General features: G+C 40.1%; 1 protein-coding gene across 4 annotated transcripts in view; it reads right to left on the reverse strand.

The window, feature by feature from the left end:
* The window catches only part of PECAM1 (platelet and endothelial cell adhesion molecule 1), a 58,910-nt gene extending 55,334 nt beyond the window's left edge, over positions 1-3,576 (reverse strand). For 3 of the 4 annotated variants that reach the window (XM_067464212.1, XM_067464210.1, XM_067464211.1), the window contains exons 1-2: positions 3,275-3,576; positions 3,151-3,177 (exon numbers count right to left, since the gene is read on the reverse strand). In XM_067464212.1, the coding sequence (XP_067320313.1) occupies positions 3,151-3,177; positions 3,275-3,308 (61 nt within the window). In that variant the 5' untranslated portion in view covers positions 3,309-3,576. The remainder of the gene's footprint in view (positions 1-3,150; positions 3,178-3,274) is intronic. The other variant, XM_060763108.2, reaches the window with a different exon arrangement.
* Between the last annotated feature and the right edge of the window lie 18,089 nt (positions 3,577-21,665).

Raw genomic sequence — 21,665 nt, forward strand, 5'->3', positions numbered from 1 at the left:
TGCTAGGATAGATCCTGAGCCCTCCCCCCCCCCCCCCCCGAATCAAACTCAGCCCCCCCCCCCTCCCCATCAAAATCCTGGCTACAGGCCTGCATGCAACCATTTATCAGGTCTCCCATACTTCCAGATTCGATTTTTCCTGTTCTCTGTTTGTTCCCTCGTGTCCTCATCCAAACTGTAACAGCAAAATTCATTTGAGGAAATCATATTTATACAAAAGATTAATTTAAAAGATCGAGATTGGCTCTGATGGGCTGTAAAAAGAAATCAAATCTGTATAAAAAAAAAACCTGTGTAGTAAAGCAGATTGCTGTGTTGGTGTGCAAAGGGGTTTTGTGATGTTGTTTCTGGCAGCTGTTGGTATTAAGCAACAATGGCTACAAATACGAAGATGTTGGGGACAGAAGGTGAAATTCAGTCACCAAATGCAACTAGAGCAGACCTGCTAACTCAGTGGTATTTACAGAATTAGAAACTGGAACTAACAATTGAATTTACCACAAAATCCTTGCTTCAATTTTCTTTGAGAGACAGGGACAGAAGGACAGAAAATATAAATTAATCTGAAGGCTTGGAAGGTAAAGAGGAAATAGTCTGGGGAGACAGGAAAGATACAAAGGAATAAGAGTGGAAGCAGGAGAGCTAAAGGAAGCAGGTGGAGTGGTTAGTGTTTTAAGATATGAAACCCATAGAGAGGACAGGTTCTAGTCCTCTAGTGGAAAGAGACCAGAGCTTAGAAAAATTACTTTTTTCAGACAGTAACTCCCAGGATCTCCAGCTTGCATAGTTGGAGCACTCTGAGTCGTCATTCTAAAAAGTAAATTTTCTAAGTGTAGGCGACCTAAAAGGTAAAATTTCCAAGCTATGCAGAAGATAGGGCACAGGCTCAGGATCATTAGCTGAGCCTGAAAAGATACTTCGACAAAGTAATCGAATTAAATTCATAGAATCATAGAAGAGTTGGAAGAGACGTTGTGGGCCATCCAGTCCAACCCCCTGCCAAGAAGTAGGAAAATCGCAGTCCCTAGTAGTTTGAAACTTATATATTTACTAGCCGTCCCCTGCCACGTGTTGCTATGGCCCAATCCAGTGATTTGGAAAATAATGAGAAGGTGTTGATTTCTAATATATGCAATGTCTTTATGCTTGTGGTTAACAGTATTTCTTGCTGTTTCTTTGTCAGTGTTGATGTGGAGATTGTTTTGTTTGCCTACTCTGGCACATGCAACATATAATTGTCCTTCTTTAGGAGTCCCTTTCAAATCTACGATACTATATCTCTGTGTGAATCATATATATCTATCTATATCTATGGCTGGATGGCTCTTTGTCAGGAGGGCTTTGATTACGTTTTCTTGCGCTGGTGAAGGGAGTTGGACTGGATGGCCTTAAGTATTTTCTGTTGGTCATGGCGGTTCTGTGTGTCAAGTTTGACCCAATTCTGTCATTGGTGGGGTTCAGAATGCGCTTTGATTGTAGGTGAACTATAAATCCCAGTAACTACAACTCCCAAATGTGAAGGTCTATTTCACCCAAACTCCATCTGTGTTCATATTTGGGCATATGGAATATTCATTCCAAGTTTGGTCCAGATCCACAGTGCTGTCTGGATGTAGATGAACTACAACTCCCAAACTCAAGGTCAATGCACACCAAATCCTTCTAGTGTTTTCTGTTGATCATGGGAGTTCTGTGTGCCACATTTGGTTCAATTCCATCATTGGTGGAGTTCAGAATGCTCTTTGCTTGTAGGTGTACTATAAACCCCCGCAACTACAACTCCCAAATGACAAAATCAATTTTTTGAGTGTTGGTCGCTCCTTGGATTATTTTGTCAGGTCTTCCCTCTGAAATGCAGCCTACAGCACCTAGTATTAGTTGGCAATCTCCCCTCAATGAACAGAAAAGCTAAACATAGATCATCCTATTCAACCTGTTAAAAGGTTAACAGAAATACAACATCTACATTTTTTACAATGTGTGAATTAATAATTTCTCCCTACCGTACCCTGCCCACCACCCTATCAAGCAAGAAAATCGTCAATTTACAAATTGGTCTTGTGGCCAAATTTAGCAGCAATTTGTCCAGTGGTTTTTGAGTTATGTTAATCCCACAAACAAACATTACATTTTTATTTATATAGATGCTTTTTAAAAAGTAACTATTTGTTTGCCTGTTTCTCAAAAATATAATTACGTTTTAGCTAGTTCTAATAGGAGGCAGCAGGAGGCACAACACAAGCCAACAGCGAGCCGGCAATATTCCAATATTACTATTTTCTGGGACCATACCCCAGAAGCTATAATATAACTAAATGTTTTACTGCCCTTATTGGGACTAGTGAAGGAGGTGGTGGCCAATATCTAACAGCCCATCAACTGTTCAAAATCTGTTTGACAGTCACATTTTGTTTTAAAACGAAATCAAAGAATTCTGAAAGGATTGGATTTTAAACATTTAAGGTTTGGTAGGATCTCAGCATAGTCTCTGAGTATGGAACTAAATATGTAGTGCAACGGAGCTATAAATAACGTTTACAGTAAGTTTAAAAACTGTCAGTAAGTGTGAAGGGGTGATACAGAGCAATCTTTTTTTTAAAAAATTAATAGCATTGCTGTCTCCCAGCAAATTAGTAGCAATATTAAGTGCAGGGAATGTATGTATCTGCCTTCAAGGTGTCTGTCAACTATGTATTGTCGAAGGCTTTCATGGCCGGAATCACTGGGTTGTTGTAGGCTTTTTCGGGCTATATGGCCATGTTCTAGAGGCATTTTCTCCTGACGTTTCACCTGCATCTGTGGCAAGCATCCTCAGAGGTAGTGAGGTGTCTGTCAACTTATGGTGACCCATGAATTTCATAGGGATCTCTTAGGACAGATATCCTCAGATATGATTTTGTCAGGGTTTCTCTCTGAAATGCAGCCTACAGCACCTACTATTAGTTAGCAATCTCCCATCCATGAACAGAAAAGCATAAACATAGATCATCCTATTCAACCTGATAAAAAGTTAACAGAAATACAACATCTACATTTTTTTTACAATGTGTGAAATAATAATTTCTCCCTACCGTACCCTGCCCACCACCTCAACAAGCATGAAAGTCTTCAATTTACAAAGCCACACATTTTTAAAAGTTGCAAACTCACCACCATCTTGACCTTTCAGCCTGCAACCTGGGGGGGATTAAACAAAACAAAGTCAACATTGTCAAAGGGATGAACAGAAAAAATAAAAATAGTTGACGGTGATGAAGTTTTGTTCACAACTTACACTGTAAAACGATCAACAGCAAAACACAATACATCTCGTCATTGGAATGAAAGAGTAGAGGTCCACAGTGACAAAACGTTCATTAGCATTGATAATTCCTCCTGATGATGGACCTTCAACCATGCAGGACTTTCTGTGCCTTTCTCAGAAATGAAAATTTGGCAACGTGGCTTTGCTGTAGAAGACACAGAGTGAGTATGTTATTTCAGGAGCCTGTGCTACTGGCTGGCTTGATACTGGTCAAGTAATCATTCCCATTGCTGGAAACTGGAAGTGGCAAACAATGAGGATCTATCTGCTGCAAACAGGCAGATTGCTGCTCAGGAAGTAACTAGTCAGTCACTTCCTGAGAGAGTCAGTGGACGCATTTGCTTTGTTCAGTTTCTTAAGGTACATTTGAAAACAAGACATACTGGTGATACTTTTCCAGTGGTTTGATTCATTGTTTTTAAACCAAATAATAATACATCACTATACTTTTTTCTTTAATTAACTTTATGCTTTCATAGAGCTCAATTAGATATACCTTTTCCTTGCTAGAGTGTCTGATAGTGATTGAAGCATAGTGATAGTGTAGTCCCAAGTGAGACAAAAGGCAGTCTTTCCCCTGATTTTATTATTAAAAGTTACTTAATAAATGTAAAGGTCTGAGGCAGCCATTTTTGATGGGATTCCCCGAAAATTCATAATAATAACACTTTAATAATAACACTTTATTTGTACCCCGCTACCATCTCCTCAAGGGACTCGGTGCGGCTTACATGAGGCCAAGCCCAAATACAATAATACACGCAATAATAACAATAATACAAGCAATTAAAATAAAAAAACATTGACAATAAGATATGCAACATAAACAATAAGACAACACACAATTAAAACTGTGGGAAGGCCAAATGTAAAATTAAAATTGAAAATAATGCTGGCGCATGGGCGAAAAGGTGGTAGTGGCGTTTGTGGAAACATACAAGCAGACCTAAAATGTAAAGTGTTTTGGAGGACAAAGTGCTATGGGATCATTATTCTGGGAAGGCATGCTGGAACAATTTGTATCTTTTGTTCTTGAAGACAAAAATACCGCCCTCCTTTCTTCCTCTCCTTCTCTCATTTTCTGTCCTATCCATTCAATCTATATAAATAAAAATGTAATGTTCGTTTGTGGGATTAACATAACTCAAAAACCACTGGACAAATTGACACTAAATTTGGACACAAGACACCTATCAGGCCAACGAGTGACCATCACTCAAAAAACACTAAAAAACACAGCAGAAGAGACTTTAAAAGCCAAAAAATAAAAAAAAATACATTACAACGCATGCACAAAACTACATATATACACATATACACAAATATATACACACACAAAACACATATACACAGTCTGGGCCAAAGCAGCACGTGGCAGGGGACAGCTAATAATAATAATAATAATAATAATAATAATAATAATAATAATTTTATTTATACCCCACCACCATCTCCCTGAAGGGACTTGGGGTGGCTTACATGAAGCCAAGCCTGTCAAATACAAATACAACAATATATTAAAGATATATTTTAAATTACTGAATCACAAAATACATTACTATCAACTTAAAATACACAGAAATTCATTTGAAGTATTGAATGTTTGCCTTTTATATGTGTGTGAAATACCCTGGGTCCCTCTGGGGAGAGGAGGCAGTGTAGAAATAAAGTATTATTTTTATTAAGTGCAGCAAAAGCAGGTATCTCATATAAATTCTGTTGTCTATAAAGTAACAGATTTCTACTGGAATATATGTAGAAATCTACCAGAAAAGATGTCTTAATCTATTGCCAATTGGAGCTGCATGTGCCCTCCAACATTTCGCAGATGGAAAAATGGATTATGTGTGGCCAAGCTTTATTTGAGTGTGGTCAAGATTATAGACGTTATTGAAGAGGAAAAATACACAAGCTAGTTGCCTCAGCAGTTTGCTCTTGCCCAAGCCAATTGGGAAGGACTCCGGTTGCATTGATACTGTAATAATAATAATAATAATAATAATAGATACCACATGTAAAAATAATGATACCACATGAGCTGCCATGATATAATGTTATAGAATCCTGGAATTTCTAGTTCGTGGAAGCACCCACTCTCTTTGGCAGAGAAAGCTAAAGACCTTATAAAACTACAGGTCCCATGATTCCATAGCATTGAGTCATGGGAGTCCAAGTGGCATCAAACTGCATTAACCTTACAGTGTAGATGTGCCCAAGGATTCACCACCTCTTCTTCCTCCCACTGAATAAATGAAGTGCAATCTACCTATGCACTTTGAACCGACAATTTCAGAACCAGTGCCTTAGATGATTCAGTGGGGTGGCTTAGTATAAGGCAGAATCTAATATTCCTTTCTCTCACCATTGTCAGAGCTTAAGAAGACTGATAGAAGTTGAAATCTAACCCTAACAAGATAAACCTTAGTTTCCTCAACCCAGCGACAGAGTGCATCATCTCATGCATACTAGAAAGCAATAAGTGTGCTATTTCTAAGAACTCCAGAACATTGACATCTTAGATATTTAAGTGCACTGTGCCATACTATAGATAGCAAAGGATGTACAGAGACTACCCATATATTCCGGCATATAAGATGACTGGGCGTATAAGACAACCCCCAACTTTTCCAGTTAAAATATAGAGCTTGGGATATACTCGCCATATAAGACTACCCTTCCAACACACACCAAATTTTAAAAGCATGAGATTTGATTTCAATATGGTAATTTTCCTATTACTGTACCTCCTTCTCTGCCTCTCAGATCTTGCACATGCGCACCTGCACCACTTCACTGCAGTCTTCAGGAGCGAGATCTCAGAGGCAGAGGAGGAGGTACGGTAATAGGATACAAGAGCGGGCCAGACAGGTAAAAGAGGTATGTTTTTCTGGGCCCAGAGCCACTCTATCTCTTTTTTCCATACCCCGGGCACCTCGGACGCCTGCAGCTTGCTCCACCCTTCACTTACACCTTACCAGTGAGGCGCCCCTTCACCTCACCATTGGGACCGCTTTAAGTCCACGAATCCTGATGAATGGATTTTCTTCTACCATACTTGCACAGCGTCACCCTTAATGCTTTCATACAGTCTCTACATATGACAGGGACACGGCCACTGCCATTTTTGAGCTTCTCCCACAATATGCAGCAACCACAGATTCTCTAATCCAGATTGGAAGTTTCAGCACCTGCTCTATGAGACGACTCCCGGCATATAAGACTACTCTCGCATATAAGACGACTCCCATGCATAAGGCTACTCCCGCGTATAAGACGACTCCCACGTATAAGACTATTCCCGTACATAAGACGACTCCCAGATATAAGACAACCCCTGACTTTTGAGAAGATTTTCTTGGGTTAAAAAGTAGTCTTATACGCCAGAATATACGGTACATCCTTTCTCGTGTGAAAGCAGAGCAAAGATGTTTGAGCGTGGCCCCATTTCTCCGGGATGATTGTTGCATTCTTATATTCCAACCCACACTGCGATATCTATACAGATGCAGCTTTTCATAGACTGAATGGTTGGCGCTGTAATTTGCAGGATCCCACCATGGTCCACTCCCTGAAAAACAGAACAATTATATTAAATGTCTGTTTTTGTTGTGGATCCATATCAGTGAACACCAATGTTTGAGTTCATCTAATGAAGAACAGAGTTTCAAAAAAAATTATGCAAGTGACACCTTTTGTTCCACTGCAGCCTTTCCCACACCCACCGTTTGGGCTGGAACGGCAGTGTTTATTTTAGCTGAAGTAATGTTTTCCACAGGACCTGTCCACAAGGGTCTGCACACTGTCATTCTCCAGCCGATCCATAGTAGTTTGTAAAGACTGCAGAGTTTCTAGACAGCTTCTTCAAACCAATGACACATACTGTTCCCAAGGCACTGCCTTGAATGCACAAGCAGAATACAATAAATAACAAATGATAAAAAGCAAATAAGGAGACGGTCAGATAAAAAAGAAATGAAAAATCAAACAAGGAACTATAGCTCTCCAGGTACAAAATTGGCAGTAATAATTGAAAACGTGTTTTATATTCTTTGAATTTTGTTCCTAGTCAACAGGATAAAGATTTATACACAGAAGGGAAACTAGACAACCCTTCAAATACTGTCACTCATCAAATGTTCTTCTCCACTTTTTAAATTCCTGAATGATATGAGTTTACTTTCTATACCAGGGGTCCTCAAACTAAGCCCAGGGGCCATATACGGCCCTCCAAGGTCATTTACCCGGCCATTGCTCAGGGTCACCCTAAGTCTGAAATGACTTGAAAGCACACAACAACAATAATAATCCTATCTAATCAGCCAAAAGCAGACCCACACTTCCCATTGAAATACTAATAAGTTTATATTTGTTAAAAATTGTTCTTCATTTTAATTATTGTATTAAGTGTTTTTTGCACTATAAATGAGATATGTGCAGTGTGCACAGTAATTCATTCATGTTTTATCTAAATTATAATCCAGTCCTCCAACAGTTGGAGGGACTGTGACCTGACTCTCTGTTGAAAAAATTTGAGGACCCCTGTTCTATACAATGTTGTTCATTCGTTCAGTCGTCTCCGACTCTTCGTGACCTCATGGACCAGCCCACGCCAGAGCTCCCTGTCGGCCGTTACCACCCCCAGCTCCTTCAAGGTCAGTCCAGTCACTTCAAGGATGCCATCCATCCATCTTGTCCTTGGTCGGCCCCTCTTCCTTTTGCCTTCCACTTTCCCCAGCATAATTGTCTCCTCATGATGTGACCAAAGTACTTCAACTTTGTCTCTAGTATCTTTCCCTCCAGTGAGCAGTCGGGCTTTATTTCCTGGAGGATGGACTGGTTGGATCTTCTCGCAGTCCAAGGCACTCTCAGAACTTTCCTCCAACACCACAGCTCAAAAGCATCGATCTTCCTTCGCTCAGCCTTCCCTAAGGTCCAGCTCTCACATCCATAGGTGACTACAGGGAATACCATGGCTTTGACTAGGCGGATCTTTGTTGCCAATCTGATGTCTCTACTCTTTACTATTTTACATCGTTCTATACAATAGAGAGGATAAAAACAATGTGGGGTTTATGAGGATGAATCAAATGGCCATGCATTTAGATACAAAAGACAGGTGATTACGGAGACTACTTTCAACATTCAGCTACAATAGGCATAATATCTGTTGTTGTTTTATAAACAATAATTCAGAATCAAAACAAACAACATCAAACCATTTTGTATTATGATCAGCCCCCCATGTTCACTGGGATTGGGAATTCAAGACCCCATGAAAGTAGAAAAACCACGGATTAAACAAAATCCATCGTTTTACTGTACTTGAGAGAACATCACTCTAGAAATCCCTAAGTCCTCCAGCACAAACTATATGGCCAATAACTCACGGAGGTAATTGTTGAGTCACACTAGAGGATGTGGAGATTGTTACAAGAGAACACTTTAATTAAATCCCAGAATAATCAAATCCATAAAAGTCAGACATGCAAATGACACTAGTGGAACAACTTAACTACCTATCTTAACTGTCCGTTACCCCTTTTCCAGAAAAACAATAACTGAGCCAGAAAGAATCAAGTCCACTGTTTTCTTTTTTGTTTTCCTTTTCTGCAACAGGTCAAGATTTGTTTTCCAGTAAGCTTTTGGAAATTGTTTTTAAGAAAAATGACAATTATGGTGCTGTACTGTGTTTTATTCTGTTTTAAAACGACTAACTTTAAAATGGCACACAGTAGAGCACAACCTTAGTCTAGGATTTCCCTTGGGCAGACTGACACATCAAAAAGTGGTTAAGAAACAATGATAACAGTAATTTGGTGGGAAGGAGTGTGGACAATGGACATCCATCTCCGAATCAGTACCCTAGAACTTTTTCTACACATTTTCAGTGGTTTTATTCATATTTATCCTAATCCCCATTTCTTAGGATTGGTTGGCAGAAATATGCGCATTCAGGTGGCAAATCCCTTCTTGGTGAGATCAGATCGGCCCCCTCCCTCCTGTCCTTCAGAAGGATGGTAAAATCTTGGCTGTGGAACCAAGCTTTCGGGACAGGGCAATAAAGCAGCGATAGGAAACCTTACTATGTTAACTAGATGCGGATGATTGAGATGTTTTTAAACCGTGTATTTTAATGTTGAGACAAATGTTTTTAATGTTTATGTATGCATATAATTTATTCATGTCCCAGCCTTGAATGTTTGCCATTTGTATGTTGTGATCTGCCCTGAGTCCCCTTTGAGGTGAGAAGGGTGGAATATAAATGTTTTAAATAAATAAATAAATAAAATCCAGTGACTCCTCCATTTAATTTTTTTATTATTATAAAGGGACACTTATATTTATTTTCTGCACTCTGATGCTCCAGAACAATTTTATGTATTATCTGCTCTAGTCTAGTACTATCAGAAATTACATATAAAATGTGCAATACATTCCAATTTACTGAATGGATATAACATCAACTGGAAATAGATATATTCCCTACCTTGCAGCTGATTTTTTAAAAAGGAATTAAGGGAATCCAGGAGAAAGACAGAAGCATGATTTGCAAACACAAATATACTTCTTTTATAGCATTCTTTCAAACGGGTGATGTTTTAAGCTGTAATGTACATTAATCTTCGGCAGTATAAATTGAGGAAGTCTCACAAGGCTTGGCCTTTGTTCTCATAGCTTTCCGTATTTACATAAAGTCTCTTTTGTTTCTCCTTGGATTGGGAAATGTCCTTCCCAAGCCTAGAACTTCAGGTGGAGTCTGTGCCATAGTGTTTCTTTTGCGTACATGAGCCGAGTTGTATTGCAGCAGGAAGCAGGAAGGAAACATTCTTCTCTGTAACAAGGTTTAACAACAAATACCCTAGTCACCATTTAACAAGCTGGCCTGGAGAAAAATAACATGGTAGTCATGACAATAAATTACTGAGAAGTAACTTGTGGGCTTGTTAGCATGGTGTATATGTTCCTTATCCTGTTTTTTAAAATATATTTATTACAAGGCTTTGAAACGTTGGCCAGGTGCCATTTGGCTTCTCTAAGACAGGGTAATGGTCAGGAAAAAGGGGGTGCAAGCAAACAACATAGGCATGCCCCAATGCAAACAGAGCACAGGCCTAAAGGTGAAGTGCAAGTTGGAATGGAGGGATTTGACTCTTTGAGACAGAGAATTTAAATCTCCCACACAACTATAAAGATAAATGATAAAGATAAATGTGTAGCCTTATACTAGTCACTTATACTGTCTATAAAGCTATTGTCCTCCCAACCCTGCTCTATGCCTGCGAAACATGGACTGTCTACAGACGTCACATGCAACTCCTGGAACGATTCCATCAGCGCTGCCTCTGGAAAATCCTGCAAATCTCTTGGGAAGACAAGCGGACAAACGTCAGCGTGCTGGAATAAGCAAAGACCACCAGCATTGAAGCGATGGTCCTCTGCCATCAACTCTGCTGGGCCGGCCACAGTGTCCGGATGCCTGACCACCGTCTCCCAAAGCAGTTGCTCTACACTGAACTTAAGAACGGAAAACGGAATGTTGGTGGGCAGGAAAAGAGATTTAAAGATGGGCTCAAAGCCAACCTTAAAATCTCTGGCATAGACACTGAGAACTGGGAAGCCCTGGCCCTTGAGCATTCCAGGTGGAGGTCAGCTGTGACCAGCAGTGCTGCAGAATTCGAGGAGGCACAAGTGGAGGGTGAAAGAGAGAGGGTCAAGCCAACCCCAACCACCTACAAACCAATGCCTTCACTGTGGGAGAAGATGCAGGTCAAGAATAGGGCTCCACAGCCACCTACGAATACACAAGGAAACCCATCATGGAAGACCATCTTACTCGTCCAACGAGGGATCGCCTAAGTATAAGTATACTAGTCACCATATTTCAGCTGACTGCACACAAGTGGAAGAGGGATCTATGAGCAATTTGGAGAAAGAATAAGTTACAAAAATTAGAGTTGCATTTATTTGTTAACTCCAGTTAGAGTGGAACCATTGAATCAATGTATCAGGTTTGGTTGATATGCCATCTGCACCCTTTCCTAGAACGGGAAGACCTAAAGAATGTAATGCAAGTGCGGGTCACCTTGCAGTGATTTCAGCCAGGACCACAGTTAAAAGGGTCTGTGCCCGGCGAGTGTATGCTAAACCAGACCAGCCAGGACAGAGAAACATGCTCACCAGGTTGAAAACAAGCCACAGAAGTTTATTATGATTCAGCCAAAAAGGATGCAAGCACAAACAATTTGCTTCAAAAAGTATAAGCATAAACATACAGAGAAATGCAGAACATCTTATATAGTACTGACAGCTATTCTGACTTCCTACTACCTCCCCTAATTGGCTGAAAAAGACACAGGCTAGGATCTGCACCGGGATTAGCTGGGAGTTCCCTTGACGTCACAGCCTACAGGATTCCCATGACAGCAAGAATGGCAGCCAGGGATTTTCAACCAAGGAACAAAAAGACTGTCTGGGAGGGCATAGTCCATGAGGAAACATTGGTGTAGATATGCTGATGAGTTTCTGATAAACTCAAGTATCCAGTTCTGTGTGAGACAAAGGCGCAAGACTCAAAAGACAAAGGTGTTGTTTCCAGACATTCAAGGACTTGACTGCCAACACTGAGAAGTAAATGGATCTGGATCTAATAAACCCCCTCTCCCATGGGAGAGGCAGACTCCCAGCCTCAAGTTAAATGGACAAACATCCTGAGCTTATTTTGATAAAGAAGATAATCTATCTACATATATACAATGGTTCTAATATCTATATGGCTTGAGATATGGCTAGAAAGCCCTCAGTCACACTCCCCTTTCCCGAGGGATTATGCAAACCAGGTCATGGAGAGCTGGCCACCTTCAAGTTACATTTGGATATATATATTAGAAACAGTTTATACCCTTCTTATAAGGAATTGACACAGTACACAGAATATAAAAGATACAAGTTAAACAAAATAATCAAACTGATACACTTTATTAAAGAATTTAGAATTGATAAAGTTTGTAGTGTACAGCTACTGCTAGGTTCATTCCGAAACGTCTAATGCTTCGGAATTGCAAAACTCCAAACCTCCAAAAAATGTTTTGAATAAAAAGAAAAAAATAATACATTTGCTTGTCATCTGTTGTGGGTGCGGGTGTGAGGGGGGGAGGTATTACCACTCGATAACAACATCAAGGATGGGCTTCTGCAATAAGCCTATTTAGCATGCCTTACAAATGCTGATTTGTTATCAGTGTTTAATTTTTATATTTATTTTATATACCTATACACCTGGGATCATGTAAAAAATTCTTAGGCCAACAGGGGTTGTGAGTGGAAAAGGTACCCAACTGGTAACAATTACCCAGAGGGTTTTTTCTGCCCCCAAACTGGCAAAGACCCACGAGAGGAGATCTGACAGCTAAGGGCCCTTCCACACAGCCCTATATCCCAGAATATCAAGGCAGGAAATCCCAGCGTGGACTCAGATTACCCATTTCAAAGCAGGTATTGTGGGATTTCCTGCCTTGATATTCTGGGATATAGGGCTGTATGGTAAGACCCTTAAACAGCTGTTAGAATTTAAGACACAACTTAAGACGTATCTCTTCTGGAAAGCTGACCCAGTCAGTTTTAAAATCTTAACTATTTTAATTATGTTATACCCCACCTTAAGCACTGAGAAAAAATAAATAAATAAAACTATTATGGTAATTGTTGTTATTTGGAACATTTCACAGATTTGATTATTAATAGATTTGATCCATATATTCTCTCTGGGCCTTTTAGGTCCCATAGTGTGATTCTGTTAACAGTTTCTTCTGGAAGTTGACCATAGAGTTATGCTGGAGTACCAAGAAATTCCTAAAAAGATGTTTTCTCAGGTTAAGAAAATATAGGGTTTTTAAAAATTATGTTATTAATTTAAAAAACATTCATGGGGTCTTGTGTTTGTAATCCCTGTAAAAATGGACTGTCTGGTGTATTTAGGACTCTTCAATAGCTGTTTGCTTGGGAAAGAATCCATAATCAGGAAACAATTATTTCAACTTGTTAGGCTAATCCTGTGTCAACTGTACAATTCTGCACCCAAGATTGTCTAATGCTTTGCAGATCTGTGAAGTGAGTAGCAAAAGTAGAGTCATGGGAAAGCCCTGTTCAAAATTATTCCACTCCAAATCATTGTAAAGACCTCATTTTGGCTTGTGGAGGCCACAGCTACCTCTTGGAGCTGTAAGTCCAAAGTTTCATGTTTTCCATTGAGCAAGGTCACAGTGCAGTCTCTGGCAAGTTTGCTTTCAGTAGCGTCTATGATTTTCTTTATCTAACTGGCTCCTTTCCAAATGCTTGTTCCTCTCAAACCAGCTCCTTAGACAAAATATGTTGAGTACAAATTTCACAGCATTGTGTATAAGTCTATGCCTGGCCCCACACAGTCAACGCCAATCTTTTTCTTTTTTCTGGAGAAATTATTTTCCCCTGTGCTATACTTACATATCGATTGTCAAGGAGTAACCCAGGCCCAACAACTGAGAACCATAGGATTGCCTTCTCTGGGTAAATCTACACTCTAGAATGAATGTCGTTAGATGCCATTTTAATTGCCACGATTCAATGCAATAGAATCATAGGAGTTGTGATTTTACAAGGCTTTTAACCTTCTTTGGTGGTACCCAGGTCCGTAGCCAGGATTTTGATTTGGGGGGGGGGGGGCTGAGTCTGAGTGAGAGAGGATCTACCCTAGTAAACCTTTTGTATCGTTATCCCAATACTCCCATGCATATGGGATATATTGAGCAGGGTGATCAGATCATGATATGAATAAACATTTAAATAATGTACCAGTAAGGGCTTCTTGCGGACCACCCTAAGAATTTCAGGGGGGGCTGAAGCCCCTCAAGCCCCCCTCCCGGCTACATGCCTGGTGGTCCCCATCAAACATCAAACTACAAATCCATAGCACTGAGCCATGGCCATTAAATTAGCATCAAACCGCATTAATTCTACAGTGTAAATTAGCATATATCCTCGCATTCTTTCTCTCCAATCCTTTTTAGTTAGACCTTTTTCCCCTTTACAGTCTTTGGCTATGGTCAATCTTGCCGCTGCAAAGCTATATTGCTATATTTCTTGGTCCTTTTGATTATTGTTTTCCCTATGTAAACCTAGTAGACACAATCCTGGGCTTTTTAAAATCTTGTTATGTAACATTTTATTTGTCTCCTTAATGACCTTATCCCAAAATGCCTGTTTGGTCACACAGGTCCACCACATCTGGAGGAATGTCCCTTTCTGTTTCCTGCACCTCCAGCAAAAACCTTATTGTGATTTGTCTATTTTAGCCAATGTTGCTGGAGTGATATATCACCTATAAAACATTTTATATTGGTTCTCCCTAATTGAACCCGGATAATGTAAATTTGAATTCTTTACTCCATAGGTATTCCCAGTTGTCCAATTCTATTGGTCTACCTAGGTCCTTGGGCCAGGATATGCTAATGGCCAGATTAACATATAACAGGAAAAATAAAAGCAATGAGGACTTTTTAGAAAAATGGAAGTTGGCCATGGCATATCTGAATAGAGAGTCAGTAATATAGAGGAGCTCCATTAGGAATTTGGGTTTACCATGAATAAGGATAGATAAATAGGCTTAAAGGCTTCATAGTGTTTCGGTGTTGGAAGTCATGGTGAAGGGTGCACGGGTGTGGGGAAGAGGTCTTATTTTATGTGGGATAGGGGTTTTGGGATGAGTGTATGGTCCACTGTGAGTAATATGCTTTGTGATTATTGTCTGTATGTTATGGGGAAAAAATGATTAGAAAGCTTTGACTGAAAGTAGTGGAAAACAGGCAGAAATAGCAAGTCTATATGTATTAAGTTATAATACATTAAGTGATAATAATTTGTACTTAATGTCAAAATTAAATGGTTGATTGACTAAGGTAGATAGGTATGTACACATCAAAAATATTGTAACCTGATGATATTTGCCATGATTTGCTTTTCTGTTATGTACCATAACAAAAATAAACAGTTTTACTTTTAAAAATCTACAGTGTAAATGAATCCTACATTTCAGGTCCAGCAAAGTTTGGATACTGCCATTTCAAGTGTGTCCTGTTCAACAAGAAACGTTTGAGCTTGTGTTGATTTTTGTGTTTTAAATCAACTGATGCCAAGGAGTGACACTTCACAATGCTTACTTTTGACTAGATCGTGCCCTAAATCTCTCCTTGTGTATTTCATGTGGGATTATTTAAACAAACATCTTAGGTCTCCAAAGTCACAAGTCAATCTGACAATCAGTAAGGTCAACGGCAAGCTTTAAAATAACTGGGCAGGGCAGTTTACATTTGCTGACATTTGTTTGGCAAGACATGCAGTGCATGGACAACAATGGAATGTTTTCTTTCAAAACGGTCCCAGCTAGATACAAGCCACGATTTTCATCTTTAAATAGTTCATCTAAAATCTTAAAGTTCACTATATAATCATTATACTTCCCATGTACTATTTTTTCTTTTCCTTAAAGAGTCCAAGACAAAACTGCATAGCCCACAAACACAGTGGTTCCCAACCTGTGGTCCATGGACCACCAGAGGTCCACAAGACCTAAAATATGGTCCACAGCCTCACCGTTAATACCACCGTTGCAACAAGAGCGATTGGTCTCACAAAACCCTCTTATAGTGCTTGTTGTTGTTCATTCGTTCAGTCGATTCTGACTCTTCGTGACTTCAGGGACCAGCCCACACCAGAGCTCCCTGTTGGTCGTCACCATCCCCAGCTCCTTCAAGGTCAATCCAGTCACTTCAAGGATCCCATCCATCCATCTTGCCCTTGGTCGGCCCCTCTTCCTTTTGCCTTCCATTTTCCCCAGCATAATCGTCTTCTCTAAGCTTTCCTTTCTTCTCATGATGTGGCCAGAGTACTTCATCTTTGCCTCTACTATCCTTCCCTACAATGAGCAGTCAGGCTTTATTTCCTGAAGTATGGACTGGTTGGATCTTCTCATTGTCCAAGGCACTCTCAGCACTTTCATCCAACACCATAGTTCAAAAGCTCCTTCGCTCAGCCTTCCCTATAGTCCAGCTCTCACATCCGTAGATGACTATGGGGAATATAGTTATAGTGCAGAGGCTTATTAAATATGGTTTTCTGTGGGTGAGCAGAAAGTGACTACTGGATGGCATATGTTCTGTACCAGAAACTACAGCCGATGTGGTCTATCCAATGCAATTTTCTGAATCAGCACCCATAATAACCAAACCAAATCTAAAGTTGCCCAAATACTGATTTGTAACCCTTTTGGTACTAATGTTGGAGAGTGGTCCTTGGTCAAAGTGGCCCCTGGTCAAATGGTCTCTGGTCAAAATAAGGTTCGGAACCACTGCACTAACTGAATAATCTAGTAACATAGTAGTGCCTAGTAACATTTGGTAATATCAATTCAGAAAGAGTTGGGACATTGCTTCATTTTAAGAAAGGTATTTTTAAAGAAGGACTGATGACTTTTGTAAACCTTTTTTAAAAATGCAAGATAAAGGTTGAACAGCATATCTTTTCTCCCGCTAGATTATAACATTCACAGGTTTTAATTAATTGTCTTTTTGTTGTTATTTTTAATTGTCATTTCGAAGCATTATTTGTTTGCAATTATTGTGTGTATGTTTGGGGTGGGTGCATAAATAGATACGGTATTGTCATTGAAATTTGATTTACCATATTATAATATTTTATCTGGATGACCCTTGAAGTTTCATCTAGCTCTATGATTTCATGAGTCTATCTTTTATCTTTGCTCTGGGTAGGTTCATAAACAGTATAGATTTGAATTTAACCTCTGCCCAATCCGAGGACTCGAAGCAAACTGAATGTCCAATTACTCAGCTAGTCCCCACATTGGCTGCTGATTTACTGTCTTTCAGTCACATTAAAAGTGTACCTTAGTCTGAACCACTGCCAATTTCATGACGTGAAGAAGTACTCAAAGGCTTGCCAGAGGTCCCTTAAGAAAAACAATGGGCAGAGAACGACAGCGGATGCCCCTTGTTTCAGAACATAGGAAGTCTAGACTTCGTGGCTATGGCTGCAAATTTGTCATAGTTCACTCGAATCACAAACTTAGATGATGGAACGGTTCTCTGTTTGGAAGCGAAAGAGGCCCATCCCAATATAAAAGTACTGGTTGCCATACACTGGAGGTGTCTGTCAGTTTTTTACATATGCAGACTTTTTAGGGGGAGAGATACTGTTAAATAGATGCTTTCAACCCTGGAAGATGTACAGGATATTCTGAGATGGCAGCCACTGATGGATGCAGGTGAATGAGAAGATGAGGAGCCTGGATGCTCATGCTTTTAGGAGCTGGGTGCAGTCCATTAAATATAACTAGACTACAACTCCTAGCATCCCTTATCGTTGACTACACTGGTTAGGGATGATGGGAGATGAGATCCAAGAACATTTAGAGGGCCACATTGTGCCCCTGCTTTAAAGTAAGTATCTTAGAAGAGGATTCCGATGCGCTTTTGGAGAGTAGCCATATTATCATACACAGTTGCTCCCCCTCAACGTTTTTTTGTTGCCTGTATGAAGGCCTATATTTATGACCCCGTTCCTTTACGAGTTTTTCCCCCACAAACAATCTGCTCCATCCCTATCTCATCCTGATTTTAGTATTTTTAGTATCTTAGTTTTTATCTTGCACATGCGGCCCGCTCATTGTTGTTATGTTATTTTATTTTATTGTGTATGATTTTGCTTTATCGTTTTTGTACTCATATGTTGTATGTATTTTAGTGTGTTGTTATTGTGTTATGGTTTTACTTTATTGTAATATGCTGTTGGGCTTGGCCTCATGTAAGCCGCCCCGAGTCCCCATCGGGGAGATGGTGGCGAGGTATTAAATAAAGATTATTATTATTATTATTATTATTATTATTATTATTATTAGGGTTATGGAGAATGTATGCATAGAGCCTTAGGAAAAACAACCCTTAATATTGTACTAGTACAGCAATATTGTGGGAGAAGGGGAAGGCACAGCAATTCTACTTAAGCTCTCGTCTCACAAGATGCTTTCCCTTTTAGTAAAAATATGTGATATCCAGTCTTGCTTGCACTATAGGGACATAGATTATTGCCCAAGTTCTGTATTGAAACTGCATTATGTGGCAGTGTAGACAGGACCCGAGAATGCTGTTGTAGAAGCTCCAGGGTACACCTTCACCTATAGAAAATGAGTAAATGTGGTCTTGCTTAATTGTCTTAAAATACTGTATGGGCCTTCATGTTTGCTTTGGAGAGTAGTCACATAATCTTAAGCTATTGCTCCCCTCAACGTTCTTGTCCTAGGAGTACACCGCCCCTTGTCTCTCTCCGAGTTCTCACAAATAATTCTGCTCCTTTATCTCACCCTGAGTTTTTGAATCATTTTATGTACACGTGGCCTGCTCACTATTATTATGTTTGGTTAACTGCTTTTTTAATGGGTTTTTTTTGGGGGGGGGGGGTATTTTGTTTATTGTATTCATATGTTTTGTATTTTACTGCGATGCTGTTTTATTTTATTGTAACTTATATCCTATTTTATTGTATTTTGTTGTTTGGGCTTGGCCTCATGTAAGCCGCCCTGAGTCCCCGTTGGGCGGGATGGTGGCGGGGTATAAACAGAGGCGGCCCTAGGTAATTTTCAATGGTAAGCAAACAGTATTTTGGCGCCCCGCCCCCCAAACCAATCACTGATATATATTTTCTGTTTGTCGTGGGAGTTCTGTGTGCCATATTTGGTTCAATTCTATCATTGGTGGAGTTCAGAATGCTCTTTGATTGTAGGTGAACTATACACCCCAGTAACTACAACTCGCATATGTCAATGTCTATTTTCCCCCAAGAGAGCCTCAAGAGCGCCCCTGGGCAAAATCAACTATGCTGCAAATGCTTACTTTGCGTAATGGGTTGAGCCGCACCTGGGTATAAATAAAGATGATGATGATGATTATTATGATTATTATTATTATATGTCATCTCTGTGAATTTCATTGGGTTTGATTAGGCAAAGAATACTCAAAGTTCATTTTTGCCAGATCCTTCCCCTGAAATAGAGCTCACAGCACCTGGTATTTGTGCTAGAGGTAGACTGTGAAGCTAATAGGAGCTTAAGGATAGAAAAAGATACACATATCCTTTGGTGTGCATGTACAGTTCCATTGCATTATGCAATGTCACCATCTAGTGGGAAATGGCCAGTCATAACATGGCAGCAAGCTGATCTGCTTCTGTCTCTTGTAACTTGTTACTTAGACCAAAAGCAGATAACTGAATGGGAGTCCATGGACAATTTTTGTCCCCTTCTAAACTGCCATATGATCCAGTTTATCAAAGCAGATAATCCATAATCTGCTTTGAACTGGATTATATGAGTTTACACTGCCATATAATCCAGTTGAAAGCAGATAATCTGGACTTTATACGGCAGCGTAGAAGGGGCCCTTATCTCCAATTTCCCTCTCAAACCTATTTATTTATTTATTTATTTATTTATTTATTTATTATTTGAATTTATATGCCGCCACTCCCCTGGGGCTCGGAGCGGCTTACAAGAACAGGCTAAAATCGAACACAATTTAAAACAATTTAAAAACAATCAGAGATCAAAGGCCCGTCGAAATAGATGTGTCTTACATGCCCTGCGGAAAGCTGATAAATCCCGCAAGGCATGGACTTCAGGTGGCAGAGTATTCCAGAGTGATGGTGCCACTGCTGTAAAGCCTCTGCGTCTGGTTGCTGTTAGATGCAAGGTCTTGACACTGGGAATTTCCAATAGATCTTGGTCCTCAGAACGGAGGGATCTCTGGGGTTGGTAGGGGGTGCGGCGGTCCCTGTATGTCTCGTCCCCTAATAATAATAATAATAATAATAATAATAATAATAATACTTTATTTATATGCCGCTCCATCTCCCCGGGTGGACTCAGAGCGTTTCTCAGGTAACATCACAAAACATACGAAGTAAAAACAACATAACCATAAGATTAACAAAACAAAATATAAGCATAAAAATTGTCGCCATAACACACATATATTAAAAATAATCCCAAATACCAGTATCTGGTATTCACAGATGGCCACCCATCAGAATATTTATTTATTTATTTATTTATTTATTTCACAGTTTTCTATACCGAGCTTCTCAACCTCGTTGAGGGACTCAGCCCAGTTTCCAGCCATAAAAACATATACACTCATTAAAATATCATATATCACAATTACAAAAACAACTTTAAAAACACTATATATAAAACTACAGTGGTCAGTCGTCCTATTAAGATGGATCTACCTCAACTTCCATCCAGGGTCCTATGGTGTTGTCTCATTCATCGAAGGCCTGACTCCACAGCCACGTCTTCACCCGTTTCCTAAATGTTAGGATGGATGGGGCGGTTCTGGCCTCCAGAGGGAGAGAGTTCCAGAGTCACGGGGCCACCACCGAGAAGGCCCTGTCCCTCATCCCCACCAGGCGCGCTTGCAAGGCCGGTGGGACCGAGAGCAGGGCCTCTCCAGATGATCTTAATAATCTTGATGGTTCGTAGGGGAGAATACGTTCGGAGAGGTAAACAGGGCCAGAGTCGTTTAGGGCTTTATAGGTCAACACCAGCACTTTGAATTGTGCTCGGAAGCTAATTGGCAGCCAGCTAATTGGCAGCTGGCTCTGCTTAGTTTCTAAGATCAAATAGGACCTTGTGCCTTTAAAGCGCATGTGTCAAACTCATTGCCTACCACACGGGTCCTCAAACTACGACCCACAGGCCACATGTGGCCCACCGAGGGCATTTATCCAGCCCGTCGAGGGGATTGCGCCTCGCACTAAGCCCCTCATCGCTTCCATTGCTTGCACTGCACAGCCTACTCTCGCACGGAGCCCCTCACCGCTTCCCAGTCCCAGTCCCCTTGCCTGCAAGCAATGGAAGCGGCGAGGGGCTTTTATTTGTAATTAGAAATAAATATTTCATAATGTATAATTACATATTGTTTGTGTGATTAATCACTATGCCTTATGTTCAGATTGTAACAATGAAAATACATCCTGCATATCAGATATCTACATTACGATTCATAACAGTAGCAAAATAAGATATGTGCAGTGTGCATAGGAATTTGATCATAGTTTTTTTTAAAAAAAAAAAAACAAGCAAACTATAGTCCGGCCCTCCAACGGTCTGAGGGACAGTAAACTGGCCCCCTGTTTAAAACGTTTGAGGACCCCTGGCCTACCGGATCCAGTTTGTCATGTCATTTTATGTGGCCCTATAACTACAACTCCTGTATTTCTCATCACTAGACCTCCTGAGTAGAGCTTATGGGAACTCTGA

The sequence above is a fragment of the Anolis sagrei genome, chromosome 2 (genome assembly GCF_037176765.1).
Source record: "Anolis sagrei isolate rAnoSag1 chromosome 2, rAnoSag1.mat, whole genome shotgun sequence".
NCBI classification, from domain to species: domain Eukaryota; kingdom Metazoa; phylum Chordata; class Lepidosauria; order Squamata; family Dactyloidae; genus Anolis; species Anolis sagrei.